Genomic DNA, 22,232 nt, shown 5'->3' with positions numbered 1-22,232 from the left:
ACATGTGTGGGTTCATGTACAAGAAGTTCTCCGCTGACCTCAATATATAGTTAGATAATGTATGAATTTCTGTGACATAATGTAAAAATATGATCTTCCACATTAAACTAGAGATTGTGAAGCCGAGTGAGTCCAGCTCTAATAGGGTACGTTAAAGATGCTGCAGTTATTCATGTTACACAGTTTACATACCGCTGACACCAATGCCAACTGAAACCAACCATGATGGAGAGAATAAAACTGCTATCAGTCCTACAGCAGAATTACCTGAATGTTTTTTTTTGTAGACCTGTGTAATATATGCTCACCTACAGCAAAGACTCTTAATGTTAATGCTTCTTAATATGTAGTTCTCCTTCATCCAACTAGTTTTAGAGCAACACATCAAAATGTTAGGCACATTGTAGAAAGAGTCTGTCCTCCTGTTGCTGCCAGGACTTTTGTTTGATTGATGCAGTTTCACACCTACATATGACCTGGTTGAGAGATCCCGAATTTTTGGAGTTCATTGATGAACAGATAGATTATTATTTTGAAATGAACACAAATTAAACATCTGCTTCAGTCCAGTGGGAAGCATTTTAAGCCTTTATAAGAGGATGAATGAGTAGCTATACAAATTATAAATACAAACATTGTCAAGTAGAAATGGTAGACCTTGAAAAGAAAATAAAGAAAATTGAATTTGAAGTATACCAAAAAACTTCACCTGATCTTCTTCTGGAGCTGCACAGATTGAAGATGAATTATAACAAACTTTCATTGGAACGCGTAAAGAAAAGCTTGCTAAGACTCAAACAGACTTATTTATGAAGGGGGGGAGAGAGCGGGCAAGTTACTGGCTTGGCGAATTAAGCAGTTACAAACTGAAAGAGCCATAAATTCCATTCAGATAAAGGAGAGAGAGGTAACATCGGATCAGACTGAGATAAATGACGTCTTTAGGAATTACTATCAGACCCTTTACAGCTCTGAATATTCGGAAAGTGCTGCAGTGAGAGAAAAAGCTTTTCTAGATGCTTTGGACTTTAAATCCACAGGTTCGGGCTTCATGGCATCTCTTGAAGAGGACCTAAAATCTGAGGAGCTGTCTGAGGCCATTACCAGTATGAAAGAAGGGAAGACCCCAGGGCCTGATGACATACCAATAGAGTTATATAAAATTTTCCATCATAAATTAATTGGCCCCCTTTTAGACATGTTCCTGGAATCCTTGGAAAATGGGGCTTTGTCTCCCTCTTTGAATACGGCGATAATAACTCTGCTGTTAAAACCCGGCAAGCCACCAACTGCTTGTGGTTCATATAGACCCATCTCTCTTCTGAATAATGATTTAAAGATTCTTTGCAAGGTGCTAGCAAAAAGATTAGAAATACATTTGCCTAGGCTTGTTAACATGGATCAAAATGGCTTTGTTTGGGGGAGGTAAGGATTGCATAATATTCGTAGAGTATTAAATATATTACATGAGAAATCGAATACTTGTGATAATGCATTTCTGTCATTAGACGCTGAAAAAGCGTTTGATAGGATTGAGTGGCAGTACCTGTTTAAAACTATGGAAAGAATGGGGTTTGGGGATGGGTTTTTGAAATGGGTACGGATCCTGTATACTAACCCTTCAGCTGAGATAATAACAAATGGAATAATATCTGCCCCTTTCAGACTCCACAGGGGAACACGCCAGGGCTGCCCGCTCTCTCCCTTACTTTTTACCCTAGCGACGGAGCCACTGGCTATGGCAATCCGTAACATATACACATTTCAGGTATTACAATTGGCCCTTCAGAACATCGTATTTCACTATATGCAGATGATATTGTTATATTCCTTTCCAATTTAAAACAATCTATCCCAGCATTGCTAAATTTGATTGAAACATTTGGAGAATTCTCAGGCTATAAAATTAATAATTCTAAATCTGTGATGATGTTCCTTCATAAAGCGGAAAGGCTTCTCCCCCCAGTTCAGACACCCTTTAGAATTTCACAAGACGGTTTCATTTATCTTGGGATTGAAATTACACCAACTGTTAATGAAATTGTATCAGCTAATTATAAGCCTGTATCAGATTCAATAATTGGTCTGCTGAACAGGTGGACAAAACTCCCCATCTCTCTGATTGGCCGTGTTAATATATTATAAATGTCAATTCTGCCTAAATTGTTATACCTCTTCCAATCCATCCCACTTCCTCCACATTCCTCTTTTTTTGTCCTAATGAAATTTTGCTCAAATTAGAGCAGCAATGTTTTACTTTGAGAAGGTTTACCCTCCAACCTGGGTATCTATAGAGGCTCATTCTATTTCAATTCCTTTGAATTTATATCTTTATTCAGCAAATGTTAAAAAGTTGATTAAGTGCACAAAAAATCCATATACCAGAAGTACTATAAGGGTTTGGTTTGAGGCACTTACTCATTTAAGTGAATTACCACGACTTTCATGCTTTTCACTTTTGGTAATGAAAATTTCCATCCTGGTAGGGTAGATCCAGGTTTTAAAATCTGGTTGACTCAAAGTATTAGCAAGGTGTCTGATCTCTATAATGAAGGAAAATTCATGTCCTTTGAAGGAATTAGGACAAGGTTTAGAATTCCGCAAAAACACTTTTTCAAATATTTGCAATTACGTAGCTTCATTCAATCAAGGCAAGGCCAAAGCCTGGTTGAGCCTCCTCTTTCTACTTTGGAAAATATTACACTTAAATGTTTGAAAGGTAGAGGTCAAATATCTCTATTATATAAACAATTTGTAGCCAATTCTAAAGAATCATTTAATGACAGACTTCAAGCATGGCGATCTGACCTGCAGGTTAATATAACTGAGAAAGAGTGGCAAATCGTATGTTTAAAAGCCCAAACCCAGACAATGAACACTCATCTGAGACTGCTTCAGTATAAATGGCTAAATGGGTAGTAGACAATATATCACTCCAGTCAAGTTACACCACTTCAACCGGAATATTCCTGATGAATGCTATAAATGTAAGCATGAGAAGGGAACTTTATTTCATTGTATGTGGGAATGCACTAAAGTTAATTGTTTTTGGGTTAAAATATTGAACATCGTAAGTAAAATCATCGGTAAAGTAATTCCTATTGATCCTAAGCTGTGTATATTACATATTTGTCCTTTGAATTTTTAAATTACCAAACATGAAAGATTGCTGCTGATTCTTTGTCTGCTGGAAGCCAAACGTGTAATTGCATGCTCTTGGAAAAAAGAAGAATGTCCTGACATGCCTCAATGGATAAAGGGGATGACTTAATTTCTTGCTTTAGAAAAGATTACCTACTTTTTGAAGAACAGACTTCGTGTGTTCTGGTCCATCTGGAAGGTGTTCTGTGACTACTTGCAGAGTCTGAATGGTGACTCTTTTGTGGAACTGATGGACATTGAGAGTATATAGACAAGTATCCTATAGTTACATAGTTTATTTTATATCGGGTTATAATAGAAAACTCGAACGTTGTATTAATCTTTATGACAAAGTTTAAAAATGAAAATTGTTTGGAAAAAAAAAAGTTTCACTTATAGTAATGTTTTTTCAGAGCATAACGTTAGACCTTCTTATGCATTAACATTAGCCTAATAGTAATAAACCACACAGGCTAAATGGCGTATTAATTTCAGAAAGGCACAATTTATTCATGATAAAATGAGAATGAAAACATAGAGAGTTAATCTCCTTGGAAAATAACCATGATCGATTTTACCTCACCAAATAAGCCTGGTTTAAATAGAGAACTTAGCTTATCTTGCTAGTTAAAGTGACGAACGTTGACTATACCGGCCTCAGAAGGACAATGGTACCGTATTTTCCGCACTATAACGCGCACTGCATTATAAGGCGCACCGTCAATCAGTGGTCTATTTTCAAACTTTTTCCACATACAAGGCGCACCGGACCTTAAGGCGCTTTAAGCAAAACAAAACAGTCAGATAAGCCAGTCAACGAAAATTTATTTTACATCACGTGTTCACAATGACATCAACATTGTTCAAACGTTTATGAGCGTCTTCACTACTCTTTAACACGTAAAAAAACAAGAGTCTTATACCGCTAAATCAAAAGTCAGCCTATTAAAAATAACTCAAAATTGAATAATACTTATAATACGGTCCTATACCGCTAAATCAAAAGTCAGCGTATTCATAATAAATGAAATTGTTCATTTATAACACGTGAAGCACTACACAATACACTCACTTTTCAATACTAAAACATTCAAATCGCTTCGAGTTCAGTATGCACAACAGAAATTAATCCACGTTGAAAGCGCACTGGATTATAAGGCGCACTGTTATTTTTTAAGAAAATCAAAGGCTTTTTAGTGCGCCTTATAGTGCGGAAAATACGGTACGTAATTCAACTTATAAAGACGTCAGCTTGCATTAGTAGATGAAACACTTAAACGAATAAATGAAGGTTGTAAAATAACGCATTTTCAACAGGCTAGACTTCTGCTTCAGAAGCATCGAATAGTTTCAAACGTTCGTCTGTGGAAATAGCAAAAAAGGATGTTTTATATAAAAAACATGAAAAGCAATAAAAACACTTATTAAAGATATTAGCAAGGTTTAGCATACAATCTTATGATGTAACTAAAATTGTAATCATGAATATTTCCATAAGTAACTGTAATTTAATTACACTTTTTTCTTTAGTAACTGTAACGGATTACAATTACATTTTTTTTTGCATTTAAATTACAAAGCTCCGTCAAGATTACTCCCGTTAACTCTTACAAACTCTGTAAACAAACTCTGCGCGACCGCTACAGTCTGGTTCAAATGTTCATTCAGTCCGAACACACTTCAGAACTAAAACAGTCTCTGACATTCAGATAAAACGTCAAATCTGATATCAGCACCTTGCATTTCGCGGACAGAAGGCTGAATGTATCTGCTTCCAACAACAAGTCATTTCGTTCATAAAACGCATTTGCTACAGCGATTTTACGAGGATCCGCAGACCATCTGTGACTCCTGGTATTAATCCATTGGAATTTTAACCTTGTATTCTACACGCAGGATACTCAGTGTGTCTGATGTGAAGTACCGGGGAGAGTGGTATTCAGCGGCTGGGTAATATAGCCCACAACAGTAGGGAATAGGCGACGCGATTTTTCATTGGCTAGGCTCAAAAATATTCAAAATGTAATAAAAAACAGTGACACCAATGAGTACATGCAAACGTGAAAGTATGAGCCCAGAAGCTATTTCTATTAAATTTAAATCACATTTTATTAAATTTAAATTACATTGAAATTACAGTTAAACGTAGTCACACGGGACTGCAAAATCAAAGTCGGCGCTCCACCTTCTGGTCATTGAAAGGTACTACACAGGCGCGCACCCTCCACGTAAACAAAATGCATTTCTTTCACTCACGAAAAACATTTCGTCTACAAAGTGACGTTCTTCCATTCAGTTCCAGTGGAGATCTTGGAAGAGTAGTTTACGTGCATAAGCAGTTGTTTACGTGCATAAACAGTTGCTTACGTGTGTAAGTTCTAGAACCCAGAGTACAAATTTGATCGTTGTCGGACGATCATCTCAGTTTGACATTTTCTGCAACACGCATTAACTGCAAACTTCTTTTAGTCACCAAAATGTGCAAGGTTAAGAGAGTAGTCTACCGTGTGGAGGTCTTTTATGAGCAGGGGGGCGTTACACGGTGTATCGAGTTCACCATCACAAAGGGCAGAAAAAGGTGCTTTGTCAAATATGACGCACCAAATGCCATCGTGAAAGCAGGGTCTGAGTGGAAGTTTGCTGGGCAGTACTTTGTGAGAAGTATTGTCCAGAATTTTCTCTCATTGGACCACACTCTGCATCAGTGCCTGGAAGCATGCAGCCCTCCTGCTCATGATGATTTCTGCAGCCCAGCTGCAGAGACTGAGACAGGTAGGCCTACTGCATCACCTGTAGATCACACACCTTTCCACTGAGTGACTAGCCTGTGCCCATGGGCTAAGCTGAGGAAGGAGGTAAAAAAAAGTGGAACAAATGCCTGTACTCACCATGCAGTATTGTTTTCAGGTGTGGGACCTGAGGCAAACAGTAAGGGAGACGCCACTGAAGCTGTGGGTAACAGACGTGAGAGTTCTGTCCTCGTTGAGGTCCCAGAGACCAGCATCAAGGTACTAAGTTTAATCTTAAGGGGGCAGTTTCCCAGACAGGGTTTAAATTAAGTCAGGGGTTGCCCTTAAATCTGGAATAGTTAATCATGGTTTTAAAAATGATTAATTACTGATTACTGCACTATGACTTGTAGTAGACAAGATCAATTTAAAATCACCTATACTAGTCTGAATTAGCTGAACTGAGGTTGTCTTTAAATGCAATTTATAGGCAAATGAAGAACCCGATCAGTTGGATGATTCACGGCCTGGAATAACGGAGGGCCAGCCAATGTTGGAGAACATCTCAACTGACGACCATCCGGAGGGTTCAGATGAGGTGTTACACACATCTACCTCAAGTATGTGAGAACATTTCACTTTGCCTTTTCTTTCTCTACTTTAAAACTTTCATTTACTTCTGTGTCATCTGACATGAAATATCTCTTCATGCAATCTGCATTTATTTGGCCATACATATGGACTTTTCTTGTTTCAAGGACAAAATGATGTGGACAGTACTCAAGACCTGCAAGTTGATTCACCGCTCACATCTGCAGGAGCAAGGGTGGCAGTGTCAGCCAGTACTGCTCACCAAAGACTCTCTCTCCAGGAAAGGCTGGCAATTGAATTTTATGAGCAAAAGCTAAAGTATCTGCAGGAAGAGCATGATATTAAAATGAAGATTCTTCAGTTACAATTGGAAATGCTGATGGAGAGAAAGATGCAACCGTCTCAGATGTCTCATCAGTACCAGAAACAAAATAAATAAATATTGTCATCTTAACTCATGTTGGATGTTATGGCTGTTTCTGTATCATACCAGATAAAATGTACACTTCTGCTTTTAAATTGTATTTGCTCATTGAATAAGAAAATTTATCTGATCCGAGTAGAACGATGAAAATGTAAATAAAGTCAACAATGTGGCACAATGCAAAAGCATCTCTGTATGCAAGTCCATCTCTATAGTCTGTTGTAAATGGTGGAACATCTGCATTGTTGTCCTCTTCTCTTGGAGGATCTGGGCATCCATGCATTTCAGACATTTGTGAAGGACAGCTGTTGCAGTGATGACAGTGCAACAGCTTCTTAATTTGAACCAAAGTGCTTTCCCGAGGCACTGACATTGACTCTTCCAAACACCAAACGTGCTCTACTAGACTGCTAGTGTGCATGAGCCTGGTTGTAGTGACATCACTCAGCTGTTGGGTGAGAGCATGATGTAAACACAAAATTCTTCTGAGCATACGCACTGTCGTCAAGCAATATTCCATTATGCTCTCCTCTTTCAAGCTGAGTATACAGAAATGATTTAATGGAAATTCACAAATCATGAGTTGCATCTTTCCAATATTCAAGGATGTTTGAAAACTGTAACTTTGATGTGCGTACACCTTGCGCAATTATGGAAAAAAAGTTTTTGCGGTTCCTATATTCCTCAGCATCTGGAGTAGAGGTATATTTTATGGGAAGATGAGTTCCGCCTGTGTCTTGTACTTAGTCTGAGCTGTAGGGTCAGAGAAGATTATGTAATGTGCTCTTAATTCACATATTGCCCTGTATACTCTGTGAATGACACTACACCAGTACCCAGTCTCTTGGTGAAAAGTGCCACACGCTAAAAACCTTAAAGTTATAAGTACCTGGACACAAGCCGGAACAGATTTTCCTCTTTGGATCATAGATGGAAGCCTGGCCTCCAAAAGAGAAATGATCTCCATTGCATTTTCTTTATGTCTTCAAAAATGATTTTGAAAATTACATTCATGAAAATGTTGCAATGGGTCATTTCTGTCAGCAAGAACTTGTCTATCTGGTGGTTGTCACGACAGAACACTCAGAGGGAGTGGGGAGAGTCGGGCGGAGCGGAGCTGTAACAAAGACAAGGGTGAGAATCGCTCGGAAGTGGCATGACCAACAATAAGTTTAAGTAGTTGGGTAGGCGTGGTGCTAATTAATTGCAGCCGCGCCGTCAGCCGTCATGACAGTGGTACTCGTTGATCTTAACTGACATAGGTTAAATAATCCATGTGTCTTTTCTGACAAGCAGCATTAATCTGAAGTTAAACCTGCCTCCTTGGAGGCTTAATTTAAGGCATCATTTACTCCTGCAGTCACTCTAATCTTCCATCAGGAAATTGGCTCAGTTAGTTCAGGACTAGGCTAAGTCCAAAACTGTTTCAATCCTTGACTGAGAAAGCATACTTCAGTTATTCTGGATTAAAAGACCTTTTTATTCTAGGACTAGGCTTAGTCTCTGTCTGGTAAACCGGCCCAACGAGTTTAATGCTTGCTGGACTAATTTGTTTCAGAGTCATTAGGAGTTATTGCAGTTCAGTTCAATTCAATTTTATTTATATAGCGCTTTTAACAACAGTCATTGTCACAAAGCACTTTACGTTTAACCGGCCAGAACCCCAGCAAGCAAGCCTGAGGCGACAGTGGCAAGGAAAAACTCCCTCTAGCAGGAAGAAACCTTGAGAGGAACCTAGACTCGGAAGGGGACCCCATCCTCCTCTGGGCGACCGGGGAGCATGAAAGGCGAGTCTAATGACTTGTCCACCCTGTCTGAAATCCTCAACCATAGTCCCCTTACTAAAAAAATCATCCGTAACCTGCCTGAATGACTACCGGCCAGTAGCGCTCACCCCAGTCCTGATGAAGTGCTTTGAAAGACTGGTCCGGAGTCATATCATGTCCTTTATCCCTCCCACCTTTGATGCCTACAGAGCAAATAGGTCTACGGAGGATGCGGTAGCTGTTGCTCTTCATGCTACCCTGTCCCATCTGGAGCATCAGGGGAACTACGCACGTCTCCTCTTTATTGACTTTAGCTCTGCTTTTAACACCATCCTCCCCCACAGACTGGTGTGCAAACTGTCACACCTGGGACTCCCCTTCTCCACCTGTCTGTGGATTAAGGACTTCCTGACAGACCGTAAACAAAGGGTTAGGGTGGGCCCCCATATCTCCTCAGCAATCACTGTCAGCACTGGCTCCCCCCAGGGCTGCGTGCTGAGCCCCCTGCTCTTCACGTTGTACACACACGACTGTGCTCCCGCCCACAACAGCAACACCTTTGTCAAATTTGCAGATGACACCACTGTGGTGGGGCTCATCTCTGGGGGAGAGGAGTCTGCTTACAGGCACGAAGTGGCGCGGCTGACATCGTGGTGCACTGACAACAACCTGCTCCTGAACACAGCAAAGACCAAGGAAATTGTTGTGGATTTCAGGAAAAAGAAAACAGACACCAAACCACTTTACATCAGTGGGGACTGTGTGGAGAGGGTGTTGGACTTCCGCTTCCTGGGTGTTCGTATCACTGACGACCTGTCCTGGGGCGCAAACTCAACAGAACTGAGAGTCCTCAGGAAAAACAACATCTCTCAAAAACTGCTGGTGTCCTTCTATCGCTGTTCCATTGAGAGCATCCTGTGCTACTGCCTCTGCGCGTGGTTTTCCAGCTGTACACTAGCGCAGAGAAAAACATTACAGAGGATCGTAGGAACCGCCCAGCAGATCATCGGCTGTCATTTACCCACTCTAGAAGAACTGCACAACTCACGCTTCCTCAGCAGAGCGAAAAACATTTTAAAAGACCCCTCACACCCTGCTCATGATCTGTTCCAACTGCTGCCATCAGCCAAAAGATATAGGAGCATTAAAGCTAGGACAAATGGACTATACAGCAGCTTCTACCCTGTTGCCATCAGGGCATTGAATATCAGTTAATTTTTTATTTTTTATTTTTTCTTCACCTCAATTCTACCTCATGTGCAATAAGGACTCGTGCAATATTGTCCCATGTAGAGTGAATGTTGTCTACACTGACATGTTGTTATTTATATAATTTTTTTATGTCCGACATGGGGGTTGCACCTAATTACGTTGTACTTGTTACAATGACAATAAAGTTATTCTGATTCTGAAACTGCATTAACATTGACAATAATTTGATTCCATATAAAAACATAAGAACTATACAAACGAGAGGAGGCCATTCGGCCCATCGAGCTCGCTTGGGGAGAACTTAACTAATAGCTCAGAGTTGTTAAAATCTTATCTAGCTCTGATTTAAAGGAACCCAAGGATTCAGCTTGCACTACATTAACAGGAAGACTATTCCATACTCTGACTACACGCTGTGTAAAGAAGTGCTTCCTTAAATCCAATTTGAAATGTTCTCCCGCTAATTTCCACCTATGACCACGAGTTCTTGTATTTGAACTAATGCTGAAGTAACTATTCGGTTGAACAGCATCCAAACCTGTTAGAATCTTATAGACCTGGATCATGTCCCCCCTCAGTCTCCTTTGCTTGAGGCTGAACAGATTTAGCTCAACTAACCTTTCCTTGTATGACATTACTCTAAGACCAGGAATCATTCTTGTGGCCCTACGTTGCACCTTTTCTAAGGCCGCAATGTCCTTTTTAAAATATGGCGACCAAACCTGCACACAATATTCTAGGTGAGGTCTCACCAAGGAATTGTATAATCTTAGCATTACCTCCCTTGACTTAAACTCCACACACCTGGAGATATACCCCAACATCCTATTGGCCTTTTTTATTGCTTCCCCGCACTGGCGAGAATGAGACATGGAAGCATCAACATTCACACCAAGGTCTTTCTCATATATCAGCTACCTTTATTTCAGTAGGTCCCATAAAATACCTGTACTTTATATTTCTGCTCCCTATATGGAGTACCTTACATTTGTCTATGTTAAATTTCATCTGCCAGGTATCAGCCCAGTCACTAATTAAATCAAGAAAGTTTTAAAGTCCCAGTTGGTTTCATGTAGTTATCTCCAAGGAGTCCAGGTGAGGGTTCAAGTGGTGTAGTGTTGGCTCGGGATCAGCTTGGAAAAGAGAAGATGGAGAAGAGTTATTGCCCTACACCTAACCTAACCTCCGGCAGTACTGAAGTAACTATGGCAGCCTGGCTAAAAGTGAGACCTGGAAGGAAGCACAGACACGAGGGTTTCCAGGGTTTTTGGCGTCAAGCCAAACTACCGTCAACAGTTCAGGTGTTATGGTCACCAGCCCATCACAGGGCAGGGAATAACCCAGGAGTGGGCGCCAACACATCCACCTCGTAACACAATCCTAATTGGCTGCCTACCTGCCAGGATCTGTCTGTAGGGGTATGTAGGGTACGCTGAACAATCAGGGCACAGCAGGCTCATCACCCAGGCGGGATTAAAAGCCCTAATGGAGCATTTCAGGCAGAGGGTGAATAGAGATGTACATTATGAGAAGAAAATATGTGCTTTTAGAACATTGAAGCATGTAAATATATTCCTGTAGACCCTAAAAATTGAATTATTAACAGTGAATATGAGCACAATAATGGTCTTTTAAACAACATTAGGTTGCTGTCCATGGTGCTGAAAACCTGGATTGGCAAGTTTTACATGAATTTTTTACCCTCTTTAACTGTAACCCTCTTATTTTGTTGGCAGTGATGCTCTGTGAAGTCTACAGGGGTGGGTATAGAAAGGATTACAGTGGGTAATAGGTGATTTACATTAACTTTTTACCAGTGGCAGAACCAGAGGGGTGTCCGTGGTGGCACTGGACACCCCTGACATCCGATTGGCCACCCCGGGTGCCACCCCAAAGTTTTATTTGCTGCTGGCAGATCCTGATGCTGATTGACATCTCATTTGTCTAAAGAAGTTTTTGAATTTTGCCGGCAACGCTGCTCAAGCTATTTTCAAATCAAAGACGAGCCGAAGACAATAGCATGATTTCAAGCAGTGGCGGCCGGCCCATAGGGGGCGCTGGGGCACCACCCTCCCTGATAAGAGGGGCTAAAAATGTAAAATATATTTTTACAAATTAAGTTTTTAAATTCGGTTTACCCACCAGTATGTGCCTACATGCGATATGAATAACATAAACAACATTTCCCACCTAGTGACATTCATTCACCAGTGAGTTTATGTCATGGGGCGCTGAGAAAAAGCGCCCCTGAGTGCAGCCAAATAGCCCGTCATGTACTGTTGCTAGGGTAAATTAATAAATATGCGGCCAATCAGTCTCTCAGAATTTTATGGTCTTGGGGCGCTGAAAATTCTGCCCCAAGCAGCAGAAAATACCGCGAGATTTAAGTTTCTTTTTTCTTTTGAGGTGCGGTCACTCAGAGAGGCGCGGTCCATCAGAGTAATAGTGATGGGATTTATGGCTCTGTGAGGGGATCCGGATCTTGGCGATCCGTTCCTTTCAAAGAGCCATTCAAAAGAACGGCTCTTTTGGCTCTTTTTAAATATTTAGTCAGTTTTAAGAAGCCAGCTTTGGGGCATCTCAGTTTATCCTGGAAATAATCACTGGGAGGAATGATGAGGTGAGATTTGTAGTCAAATAATTAAAACTCAGATATCACACACCAATATCTGAGTTTGAATTATTCTGAAATATTGATTATTACCTCATTTGTCATGTGTGGACTATATTCCATAGGGTTGCACAACATCCCTCTGCTTAGACAGTGACATCACTATTTTGGATTTACCTTTAGTACAAAGTGTGTGTATGTGTAAAGCTACACTGTAAAAAATTTCACTGTAAATTTACAGCATAATACTGGCAGCAGAGTTGCCAGCCATTTTCTGTATGTTTACAGCAAACATACTGTATTTGATATTTACAGTACAATACTGTAATTACAAAATACAGAATGTTACTGTAGAAGTGTAATATTTACAGTAATGCTGTAATATATAATACAGTACATTGCTGCAATTTTACAGAATTATGCTGTGGTGCATACTGCAAATGTCTTTTTTTCAGAAGCAATATTTTTTGCATACCTCAATTGAGAAAATGAAGAAAACTTACTTCTTATTAAACATTTATTTTTTAGAATGCTATTTAAAATGCAGTTTACATTTTACCATCTTTAAACTATGTTTAGGTATCTTTAACATCATTTTTCTTTCACTGAGCACAATACAGCTATGTTTAGCTATCCTTCAATCTATTTTTCTTTCACTTAGCATGGTATAGTGATTCAGAACTTAAACAAAATGATACAACAAAACAACCACTTTTAAGCTTGAACTGGAAAAAGAAAATTGTGTCCTTTATATGCCTTACACAAAATCCCATTCAAAGTCCATCAACTTTCGAAGCAGTGAGGAAACATGAGGATTCACAGCACTGTTCTTTTTTTGGACAACTTTGCCAGTCTTTTTGGATACCACTTTTCCATGCTTGGCTTTGGATCCTCGTTCTGGGTTGATGTCGATGAAGCGCCTAAAGTTAAAAAAAGACAAAAGTATAGTTTAAAATAAGCAGATAGTTTAAAATAACATTTAAAAACTTAAAAAATAATGCACACACAATGTACTGTATCCTTCTGTAACTTGTGTATGCATTAAATTCTCTCACCTTTGCACAAACTCAATGCAATATTCTTCTTGATATTGGAGGTTAAAGTTGTAATATGATGTAAATAGAGCTGAGAGTCCAGATGCAAAGCTGGCTTGGACTCCCTCACAGACAATCTGACTTTCAATGCTTAGCATCCACTTCTGGTTGCTTAGAGTCTGTCCTGAAAATGAAAAAAAAAACAATACATGTCACTTTCAGTGTCATTTACTTGACCATATTATACAACCATTTGAGGATACTTAGCAATTAACATTTTGATTATTCTAGAATAGGGTTGCAACAGTACACCCATTTAATGGTTTACCTTTGTATAAAAATACCAGTGAGAAGGCACATATCACCACCTTCAATAGAGGTTGAAATATCAAAGTCAAGTGCATGAAAACAATGACACATTAAAATGTTATAAATTCACATTGGAAGAAACATTTTAATTGAGATGCCTTTCAATCCCAGTTAAGATGGAACAGACATTTGCCTTGCTCTTTTGATTGAAGTAAGTTTGAAGCCTTTACTAAATTAAGTACCCAGGTGCTAGTACTTCTGGGAACATAGAATCCAATAAATTTTGCAATTCAGTAGTTGAAATCAAAGCATAACACTTCATGTCGACATTAAAGAGCATTAACATTGTGATCTCACATGACATAATTCAATGTGAACATTGATCTCTTTTTGAATTACCTCTGTATTACATGTCTACCTTAACCATTCCATGTGCATATTTTTGCTCTTGTGGGGCATAATTCAAGTGTCCAGTATTGAGTAGTTATTTGTGTGTGTGTGTGTGTGTGTGTGTGTGTGTGTGTGAGAGAGAGAGAGAGAGAGAGAGAGAGAGAGAATGCCAGGTATCTAATCCAGTACAATTTATCAGCAGAGTGTGACTTTTTGCTCTTAGAGTTTTACAATGCATCTGCTCTAAAGTAGGGTTATGTCAACATACAATTTTATACTGATTATTGTGACCTTGCTGTTTTCATCAGCACTGTTATAAGAGACTAAGCAGTATCTAGAAAGTTTGGATGTAATGAAAAATATCTCTTTCTTTCTATAGAAAACGATGCATTTGACTTGACATACCAAGAATGATCAGTCGAGGACTCTCAGGCAGATTGAGGGTTCCCTCGACATCTGCAGGACTTGCGTGTGGCTTAAGTAAAATAAATAAATGATGAAAAGAGAACACAAGTCAGTGCACAGTAAAACATAAGCCTTACATATGTGTATTTATTTATTTATATTAATTAAGCTCACCTCTGTTTGAAGAATGAGCCCATCCATCTTCTCTTTGAAGTGTGCAAGGAGTAGCTGTAGAACAAGGGCGGTCATGTCCTCTTCTTCTTTGCCAAGGATTGTTCGGACATTGTCGTTGGTTGGCTTGCTTTTGAAAAACTGAATCATTTTCATTCCACATTCTTGGATTGACTTAAAAAAAACAACTTTAGCTTACCTAGATTTTAAAGTTTAGTGGAATGTTGCGTCTTCCCTCTGAAAGTAACAGCGCTTGACAACAGATACAATTCTAGACATGCAAGACTAATTTGTGTGATAACCACAGATTTATTCGAAGAGCATAGCTGTCTAAATGTTAGCATAGCAACATTTTTGTTTAGCACGGCTAACAAACGATAACCGTATGCTCGCCGAAATGCCCCAAATAATAAAACTGTTTAAACTGGAAAAGAAAATTTACCGTGTGCAAATGAAGGTAATATTTTCTTGGTCGTACTTTTTGGCGACTGCCCGCCAACTTTTTTCACCACGTCAGACTCAAGTGCTTCACGGTTAAATCATAAGTCCTTGTATTTGCACATTTCAAATTCATCATAATGTTACAGATAAAGTCATTGTTTTAACAAGATGAGAGATTAAACATTCTATTTTGAGTCTATTCAAAGAGAATTAACATTTGGTAACACTGTGCATACATGCATAGCTTACCTGATAGCCTGCATGTTGTCAATGAATCTCTGGATGATTCCAGAGATGTAGACAGAATCGATGTTCCTTTTCTGCAGCTGGTTATACAGCATGTCCACATGTGGCATTATTTTGTGGAAGAGGGCCAGGAAAAAACAGAAATCATTATCTTCCAGCATTCTCACATAGCTGCCAGACTCTCTCTTCGTGGGGCCGTCAAATTCAGCTCTGTTCCGGATGATCTCAAATACTTCACCAGATCCGCCTGGTGTTCATACACTGTGTTAACAGCGCGGATGTTGAAGTTCCAGCGCGTTGCCGATGCACTTGGAAGTCGATGCGCCACCACCTCATCAAGCACTGCCGTTCTCTTGCTTGACTTGGAAAAAAACGAAGAAAATCCCCCAATATCAGAAAAAAAGTGACTGATCTGTGGGATGTGGGATGTTGCTTGTTGCATTACAAGGTTTAACTGGTGGGCATAACAGTGAACATAGTAAGCATTTCCATAGGTGTCCTGGACCTTACGTTGAACTCCTCCAGTGGCACCCCTCATCACTGATGCCCCATCATAGGCCTGAGCGATCAGCTTCTTTTCTTGTCCCTCGGGAAGGATGGTGCGCAGCCTTTCCAATAAGGCACCAGCAATTGCATCCGCGTTGGCAACGGAGAGCTTAATAAACTCAAAAAAACGCTCCTGGACATTATGGGTGCTGTCAATGTATCTTAGTACCAGGACTAACTGACAGTGTGTGGAAATGTCAGTAGTTTCATCAGCTTGGATGGCTAAAAAGTCAGCTGTTTTTACTTCATCCAAGATTTTTTCTCTCAGAACTGCCAGCATACAGTCCAGTAACTCATTTTGTACCGTCTTTGAGGTGCCTCTAAAAACAGTTGCATTTTCAAGGTGATCGTTCAAGTCCCGGTCAATGGATGCCATCAAGTCGACTAAACCTCTGAAAATTCCGGGGTTTTCAGAAGTATCCCTTTCATCATGTCCCCGCAATGCAAGTTCAAAAGCACCACAAAACTTAATACAGTCAATGAGTTTAGATAAAATATGACGATTCTTATCAACCTCTTCATGGTGCCTTCTTACCGCGACGCGGTGTCCTTCATCCAGCTGCGCTGCTATGCTAATTTTTCCTAGCACAGCTAGCTTGATGCAATTTTCCATATGAACTTTTGATCGTTCATGCTTTTTTATGCGTTCGGAGAGGTGCTTCAAGTCGGTTTGTCCTGACTGTGTCCACGTTGAATCACATTTTTCGCTTTTAAAAAGAATGCAGGGGAAACAGAAAAGTGCATTGGCTATTCCACAGCCTGTCAGCCACGACTTGCGCACGAACCAACTCCTGCAAAAACTCCGGTTGTAGACCTTATTTTTCTCCTTGGTCTGCTGGTTAATGATAAGGTCAGGCTTGTCGGGTCCCAACTCCTTAACCCGGATTTTCTCCTCCATCGGCCTTCTTGTAAACGGGTATATTAATAAGGATCTCACTGAATTTGGTGGAAACTGCTCTTCGCTCGTTAAGTTCGCCATCATTACTCTGTAGAGTTGTGACGTTCGCGAACGAACCGATTCTTTTGAACGGCTCATAAATATGAACGATGGGAGCCGAGTCGCGGCTGGAGGGGAGCCGTTCTTTCTGTCGTTCTTTTTTTCCTATGCGTGTTTCACACAGATGCACACAAATTAGCTCCTCCGCGAGACAGAACAGTTATAGGGGGAGGGGCGCACCCAGCGCAGGGGTGCTACTGCCTAACAGCATGATGATAGTTGTGCACGCATCCTTCACGTGAGTACTCCAGTGGAAAAAAACCCTGCGTGCCTCTGTCATTGGGTAGGAGCGGAGCCATGACTTGTGCACGCTGCCGTCACATGCTTACTCCAGTTAAAAAAACAAACAAAAAAAAACACGTGCGAGTGCCTCTCTGTCTCAGTGCCAACGTCAGTAATAGCGGGTCGTTCGAAGGAAGAAGACACACACGTGACACGTCTGAAAATGAGCCAGAGGAAAAGGAGCAGCATTTGGGTGCACTTTTCTCGCGAAGAAAACAGTAAGGCTAAATGCAGCATTTGTCAAAAAGTCATTTCATTTAAGTCTGGGTCAACAAATAATTTACACAGGCATTTGAAGACTCAACACCCAACACTGCAGGTCACAGGTTTGAGAGCAGAGCCAGACTCAGACAACAACAGTGACACTGATGTGTCCATTGCCTCCTCTGCCTCCACATCAAGTGCAACTGCAGCCACAGCAGCCTCTGACCCCACTGGGCCACCACATCGCCTGGCCAGGCACCACCAAAAAGAAAGCAGACATCCATCAGTCAATATTTACATCCTGTCTTGACCCCATTAAGACAGGAGAAGATAGACGAAGAGCTGGCAAAGATGATAGCCACTGACTTCCAGCCCTTCTCAATAGTGGAGGACACAGGATTCAAAAAATATTCACAGGCGCTCAACCCCTCCTACATTCCTCCAAGTAGGAAGGCAGTAGCCCAGAAGGTCACGGATATGTATGACAGGGAGACAGCATCTTTGAAGAGAAGGGTGTCAAAAGTACCAGCTGTCTGTTTAACCACAGACTGTTGGACTTCAAGAACGACAGCATCATATATGTCTGTAACCTGCCATTTTATCGAGGATTTCCGTGTGGCCTCCTGCCTCCTGGACTGTTTTGAATTCAGTGAGCGGCACACAGCAGACAACATTGCACAACAGCTGCTTAGTGTTGCAGCAGAGTGGGGGGTGGACAAGAAAGTAGTGTGCTGCCTAACCGATAATGCGGCAAATGTTACTAAGGCTATACAAACCATTGGATGGATGCACCTACCATGCCTGGCCCATACTATTAACCTGGTGGTAAGAGATGCCCTGCAAGCTTCAAAGCCCATCATTGATAAGGTGAAAGAGGCAGTGGAATACTTTCACAGAAGCACCGTGGGGGCACAAAAACTGAAGGAGACTCAACTACAAATGAAGATGGAGGAGCTCCGACCGAAACAGGATTGTCCTACAAGGTGGAATTCCACCTACTACATGTTGAAAAGCTTTATTGCCAGTAAAAATGCCATAATCCCCACCCTGGCCGTCACCAATGCACCTGTCCGCCACCTGTCCCAGGAGGAATGGACCACAGTGCAAGAAATGTGCACAATCTTGCAACCATTTGAGGAAGTCACTGTGGAACTCAGTGCAGAAAGGTATGTAGCTCAGTTGCACAGCAGTATATTTCTTTAGCATGCATGCATAGTACTTGATAGTAAATTATGAATATTTTATACCATATTAGAAATCTGTGTAATACACTGGAGTATATATCATTGTCAGTTGATTTCTGTAGCCTGCATGCCAATTTCCTGATAAAAAATTATGGATATTTGATACCACAATAGATATCTGTTTAATACATTGTAATATTTATCATTGTTTCAGCTTTAAAATTGTAACATTAAAGTTTTTTTTTTTTCCTTTTCACCAGCTACTTGACAGCCTCGAAGGTCATAGTGCTGGCCAGGGGACTTCAAAGAGCCACCGCTGATTTCCGGCGAAACACTACAACAGCGGCAGCGCAAGGTGTGATCGACAGTCTGTGTGCGAGTATGTCATCGCGATTCCACAGGATTCATGCCAACCACATACTAGCAGATACTGCTGCACTTGACCCGCGTTTTACGAGGATGGCCTTCCCTGATGGCAGAACAGCAGATGAGACGTTTGAAAGGCTGTCAACTGCAGCAGCAAGAATTAGCAGTGGCACACCCATCCAACAGCAACCAGCTGTGGAAGGACTGGAAGGAGCAGGCAGTGGTGCTGGATCAATAGTTTGGAGCTATTTCCATGAGGAAGTAAGGGTGGCAACAATACTTCTCTAACCTCTAATCTCTAAAAATCTCTAGAATGAAATCAGTCTGATATCTCAGTCTAAAACTTCCACTAGCTGTAAATCACTGCATTTAATCTGTACATACTGCACATACTATACATATGCAAATCTACTATTGTCACTTCTAATTAAATGCTAAACTGCATTTCATTACTCTGTTCTCTTACACTGTGTAATGACAAAAGTTGAATCTAATTTAATCTAATCTAATCACATAAAAATGGTATCTCCCATTGTTATATCTCCCACCCCTATGAGCAGGTAGCTGGAACAGTGGAAGCCAGGAATCCCACCGCCGATGCTGTCATGGAGGTGCGAGCCTACCTGGAGGAGCCTCTTCTTCCAACACATGAGGATCCCCTCAAGTGGTGGGATTGTCGAGCCCCTGTTTACCCCAGGCTTAGCAAGCTGATGGCCAAGAAGCTTTGTGTTGTGGCGACATCAGTTCCCTCTGAGAGAATATTCTCGAAAACTGGACAGATAATCTCAGAGAGGAGAAGTCGCCTTAAGCCCAAAAAGGTCAGAGCTTTTGTCTTCCTTAATGCAAATTTGCCCAAGGACAAGAAAGAGAGGCAGAAAAAGCCATAAAGTAAGGAACTGCTTTGTATTTATTTACATTGCATTTTGTGTGCATTTAAAACTTGAAGGGGCCGATCTCTTATTTGCAAAGTTTACAGTAGTTATAGTAGTAATAGTGGACTGTATGTAGACATTTCCATTTTATTTATTCTAATTTTATCTACAGTATATGTCTAAAACTTTAAATATTTTTTGTTTTCTATCAAAATGTTCTTGTGTGATAACAATGTTCTTGTGTGGAAGTGTTTGTAGTAAAAGCTGTTTTGCACAGAAATTCATTGCAGCCGGCTTTGTTTTTGATGTTTATTTGTGAGTAGGTATTGTATGAATAACATAAGTCAACGTAGCTTTACACATACACACACTTTGTACTAAAGGTAAATCCAAAATAGTGATGTCACTGTCTAAGCAGAGGGATGTTGTGCAACCCTATGGAATATAGTCCACACATGACAAATGAGGTAATAATCAATATTTCAGAATAATTCAAACTCAGATATTGGTGTGTGATATCTGAGTTTTAATTATTTGACTACAAATCTCACCTCATCATTCCTCCCAGTGATTATTTCCAGGATAAACTGAGATGCCCCAAAGCTGGCTTCTTAAAACTGACTAAATATTTAAAAAGAGCCAAAAGAGCCGTTCTTTTGAATGGCTCTTTGAAAGGAACGGATCGCCAAGATCCGGAACCCCTCACAGAGCCATAAATCCCATCACTATTACTCTGATTGACCGCGCCTCTCTGATTGACCGCGCCTCAAAAGAAAAAAGAAACTTAAATCTCGCGGTATTTTCTGCTGCTTGGGGCAGAATTTTCAGCACCCCAAGACCATAAAATTCGGAGAGACTGATTGGCCGCATATTTATTAATTTACCCTAGCAACAGGACATGACGGGCTATTTGGCTGCACTCAGGGGCGCTTTTTCTCAGCGCCCCATGACAGAAACTCACTGGTGAATGAATGTCACTAGGTGGGAAATGTTGTATATGTTATTCATATCGCATGTAGGCACATACTGGTGGGTAAACCGAATTTAAAAACTTAATTTGTAAAAATATATTTTACATTTTTAGCCCCTCTTATCAGGGAGGGCGGTGCCCCAGCGCCCCCTATGGGCCGGCCGCCACTGCTTGAAACCATGCTATTGTCTTCGGCTCGTCTTTGATTTGAAAATAGCTTGAGCAGCGTTGCCGGCAAAATTCAAAAACTTCTTTAGACAAATGAGATGTCAATCAGCATGAGGAACTGCCAGCAGCAAATAAAACTTTGGGGTGGCACCCGGGGTGGCCAATCGGATGTCAGGGGTGTCCAGTGCCACCACGGACACCCCTCTGGTTCTGCCACTGGTAAAAAGTTAATGTAAATCACCTATTACCCACTGTAATCCTTTCTATACCCACCCCTGTAGACTTCACAGAGCATCACTGCCAACAAAATAAGAGGGTTACAGTTAAAGAGGGTAAAAAATTCATGTAAAACTTGCCAATCCAGGTTTTCAGCACCATGGACAGCAACCTAATGTTGTTTAAAAGGCCATTATTATGCTCATATTCACTGTTAATAATTAAACTTTTAGGGTCTACAAGAATTTATTTACATGCTTCAATGTTCTAAAAGCACATATTTTTTCTAATAATGTACATCTCTATTCACCCTCTGCCTGAAATGCTCCATTAGGGCTTTTAATCCCGCCTGGGTGATGAGCCTGCTGTGCCCTGATTGTTCAGCGTACCCTACATACCCCTACAGATAGATCCTGGCAGGTAGGCAGCCAATTAGGATTGTGTTACGAGGTGGATGTGTTGGCGCCCACTCCTGGGTTATTCCCTGCCCTGTGATGGGCTGGTGACCATAACACCTGAACTGTTGACGGTAGTTTGGCTTGACGCCAAAACCCCTGGAAACCCTCGTGTCTGTGCTTCCTTCCAGGTCTCCCTTTTAGCCAGGCTGCCATAGTTACTTTAGTACTGCCGGAGGTTAGGTTAGGTGTAGGGCAATAACTCTTCTCCATCTTCTCTTTTACGAGCTGATCGCGAGCCGACACTACACCGCTTGAACCCTCACCTGGACTCCTTGGAGATAACTACATGAAACCAACTGGGACTTTAAAACTTTCTTGATTTAATTAGTGACTGGGCCGATACCTGGCAGATGAAATTTAACATAGACAAATGTAAGGTACTCTATATAGGGAGCAGAAATATAAAGTACAGGTATTTTATGGGACCTACTGAAATAAAGGTAGCTGATATATGAGAAAGACCTTGGTGTGTATGTTGATGCTTCCATGTCTCATTCTC

General features: G+C 40.8%; 1 protein-coding gene across 1 annotated transcript; it reads left to right on the top strand.

Moving 5' to 3' along the window:
• Positions 1-17,070: 17,070 nt before the first annotated feature.
• On the top strand, positions 17,071-19,852 carry LOC140582864 (E3 SUMO-protein ligase ZBED1-like). Its single transcript, XM_072707271.1, has 4 exons — positions 17,071-18,665; positions 18,944-19,062; positions 19,163-19,310; positions 19,607-19,852. The coding sequence occupies exons 1-3, from the start codon at positions 17,851-17,853 to the stop codon at positions 19,285-19,287; spliced, it is 1,059 nt and encodes a 352-aa protein (XP_072563372.1). The 5' UTR covers positions 17,071-17,850; the 3' UTR covers positions 19,288-19,310; positions 19,607-19,852.
• Positions 19,853-22,232: the final 2,380 nt, after the last annotated feature.

Source organism: Paramormyrops kingsleyae, chromosome 25 (assembly GCF_048594095.1).
Source record: "Paramormyrops kingsleyae isolate MSU_618 chromosome 25, PKINGS_0.4, whole genome shotgun sequence".
Taxonomy (NCBI): domain Eukaryota; kingdom Metazoa; phylum Chordata; class Actinopteri; order Osteoglossiformes; family Mormyridae; genus Paramormyrops; species Paramormyrops kingsleyae.
This window is presented reverse-complemented; position numbering and strand designations above follow the sequence as displayed.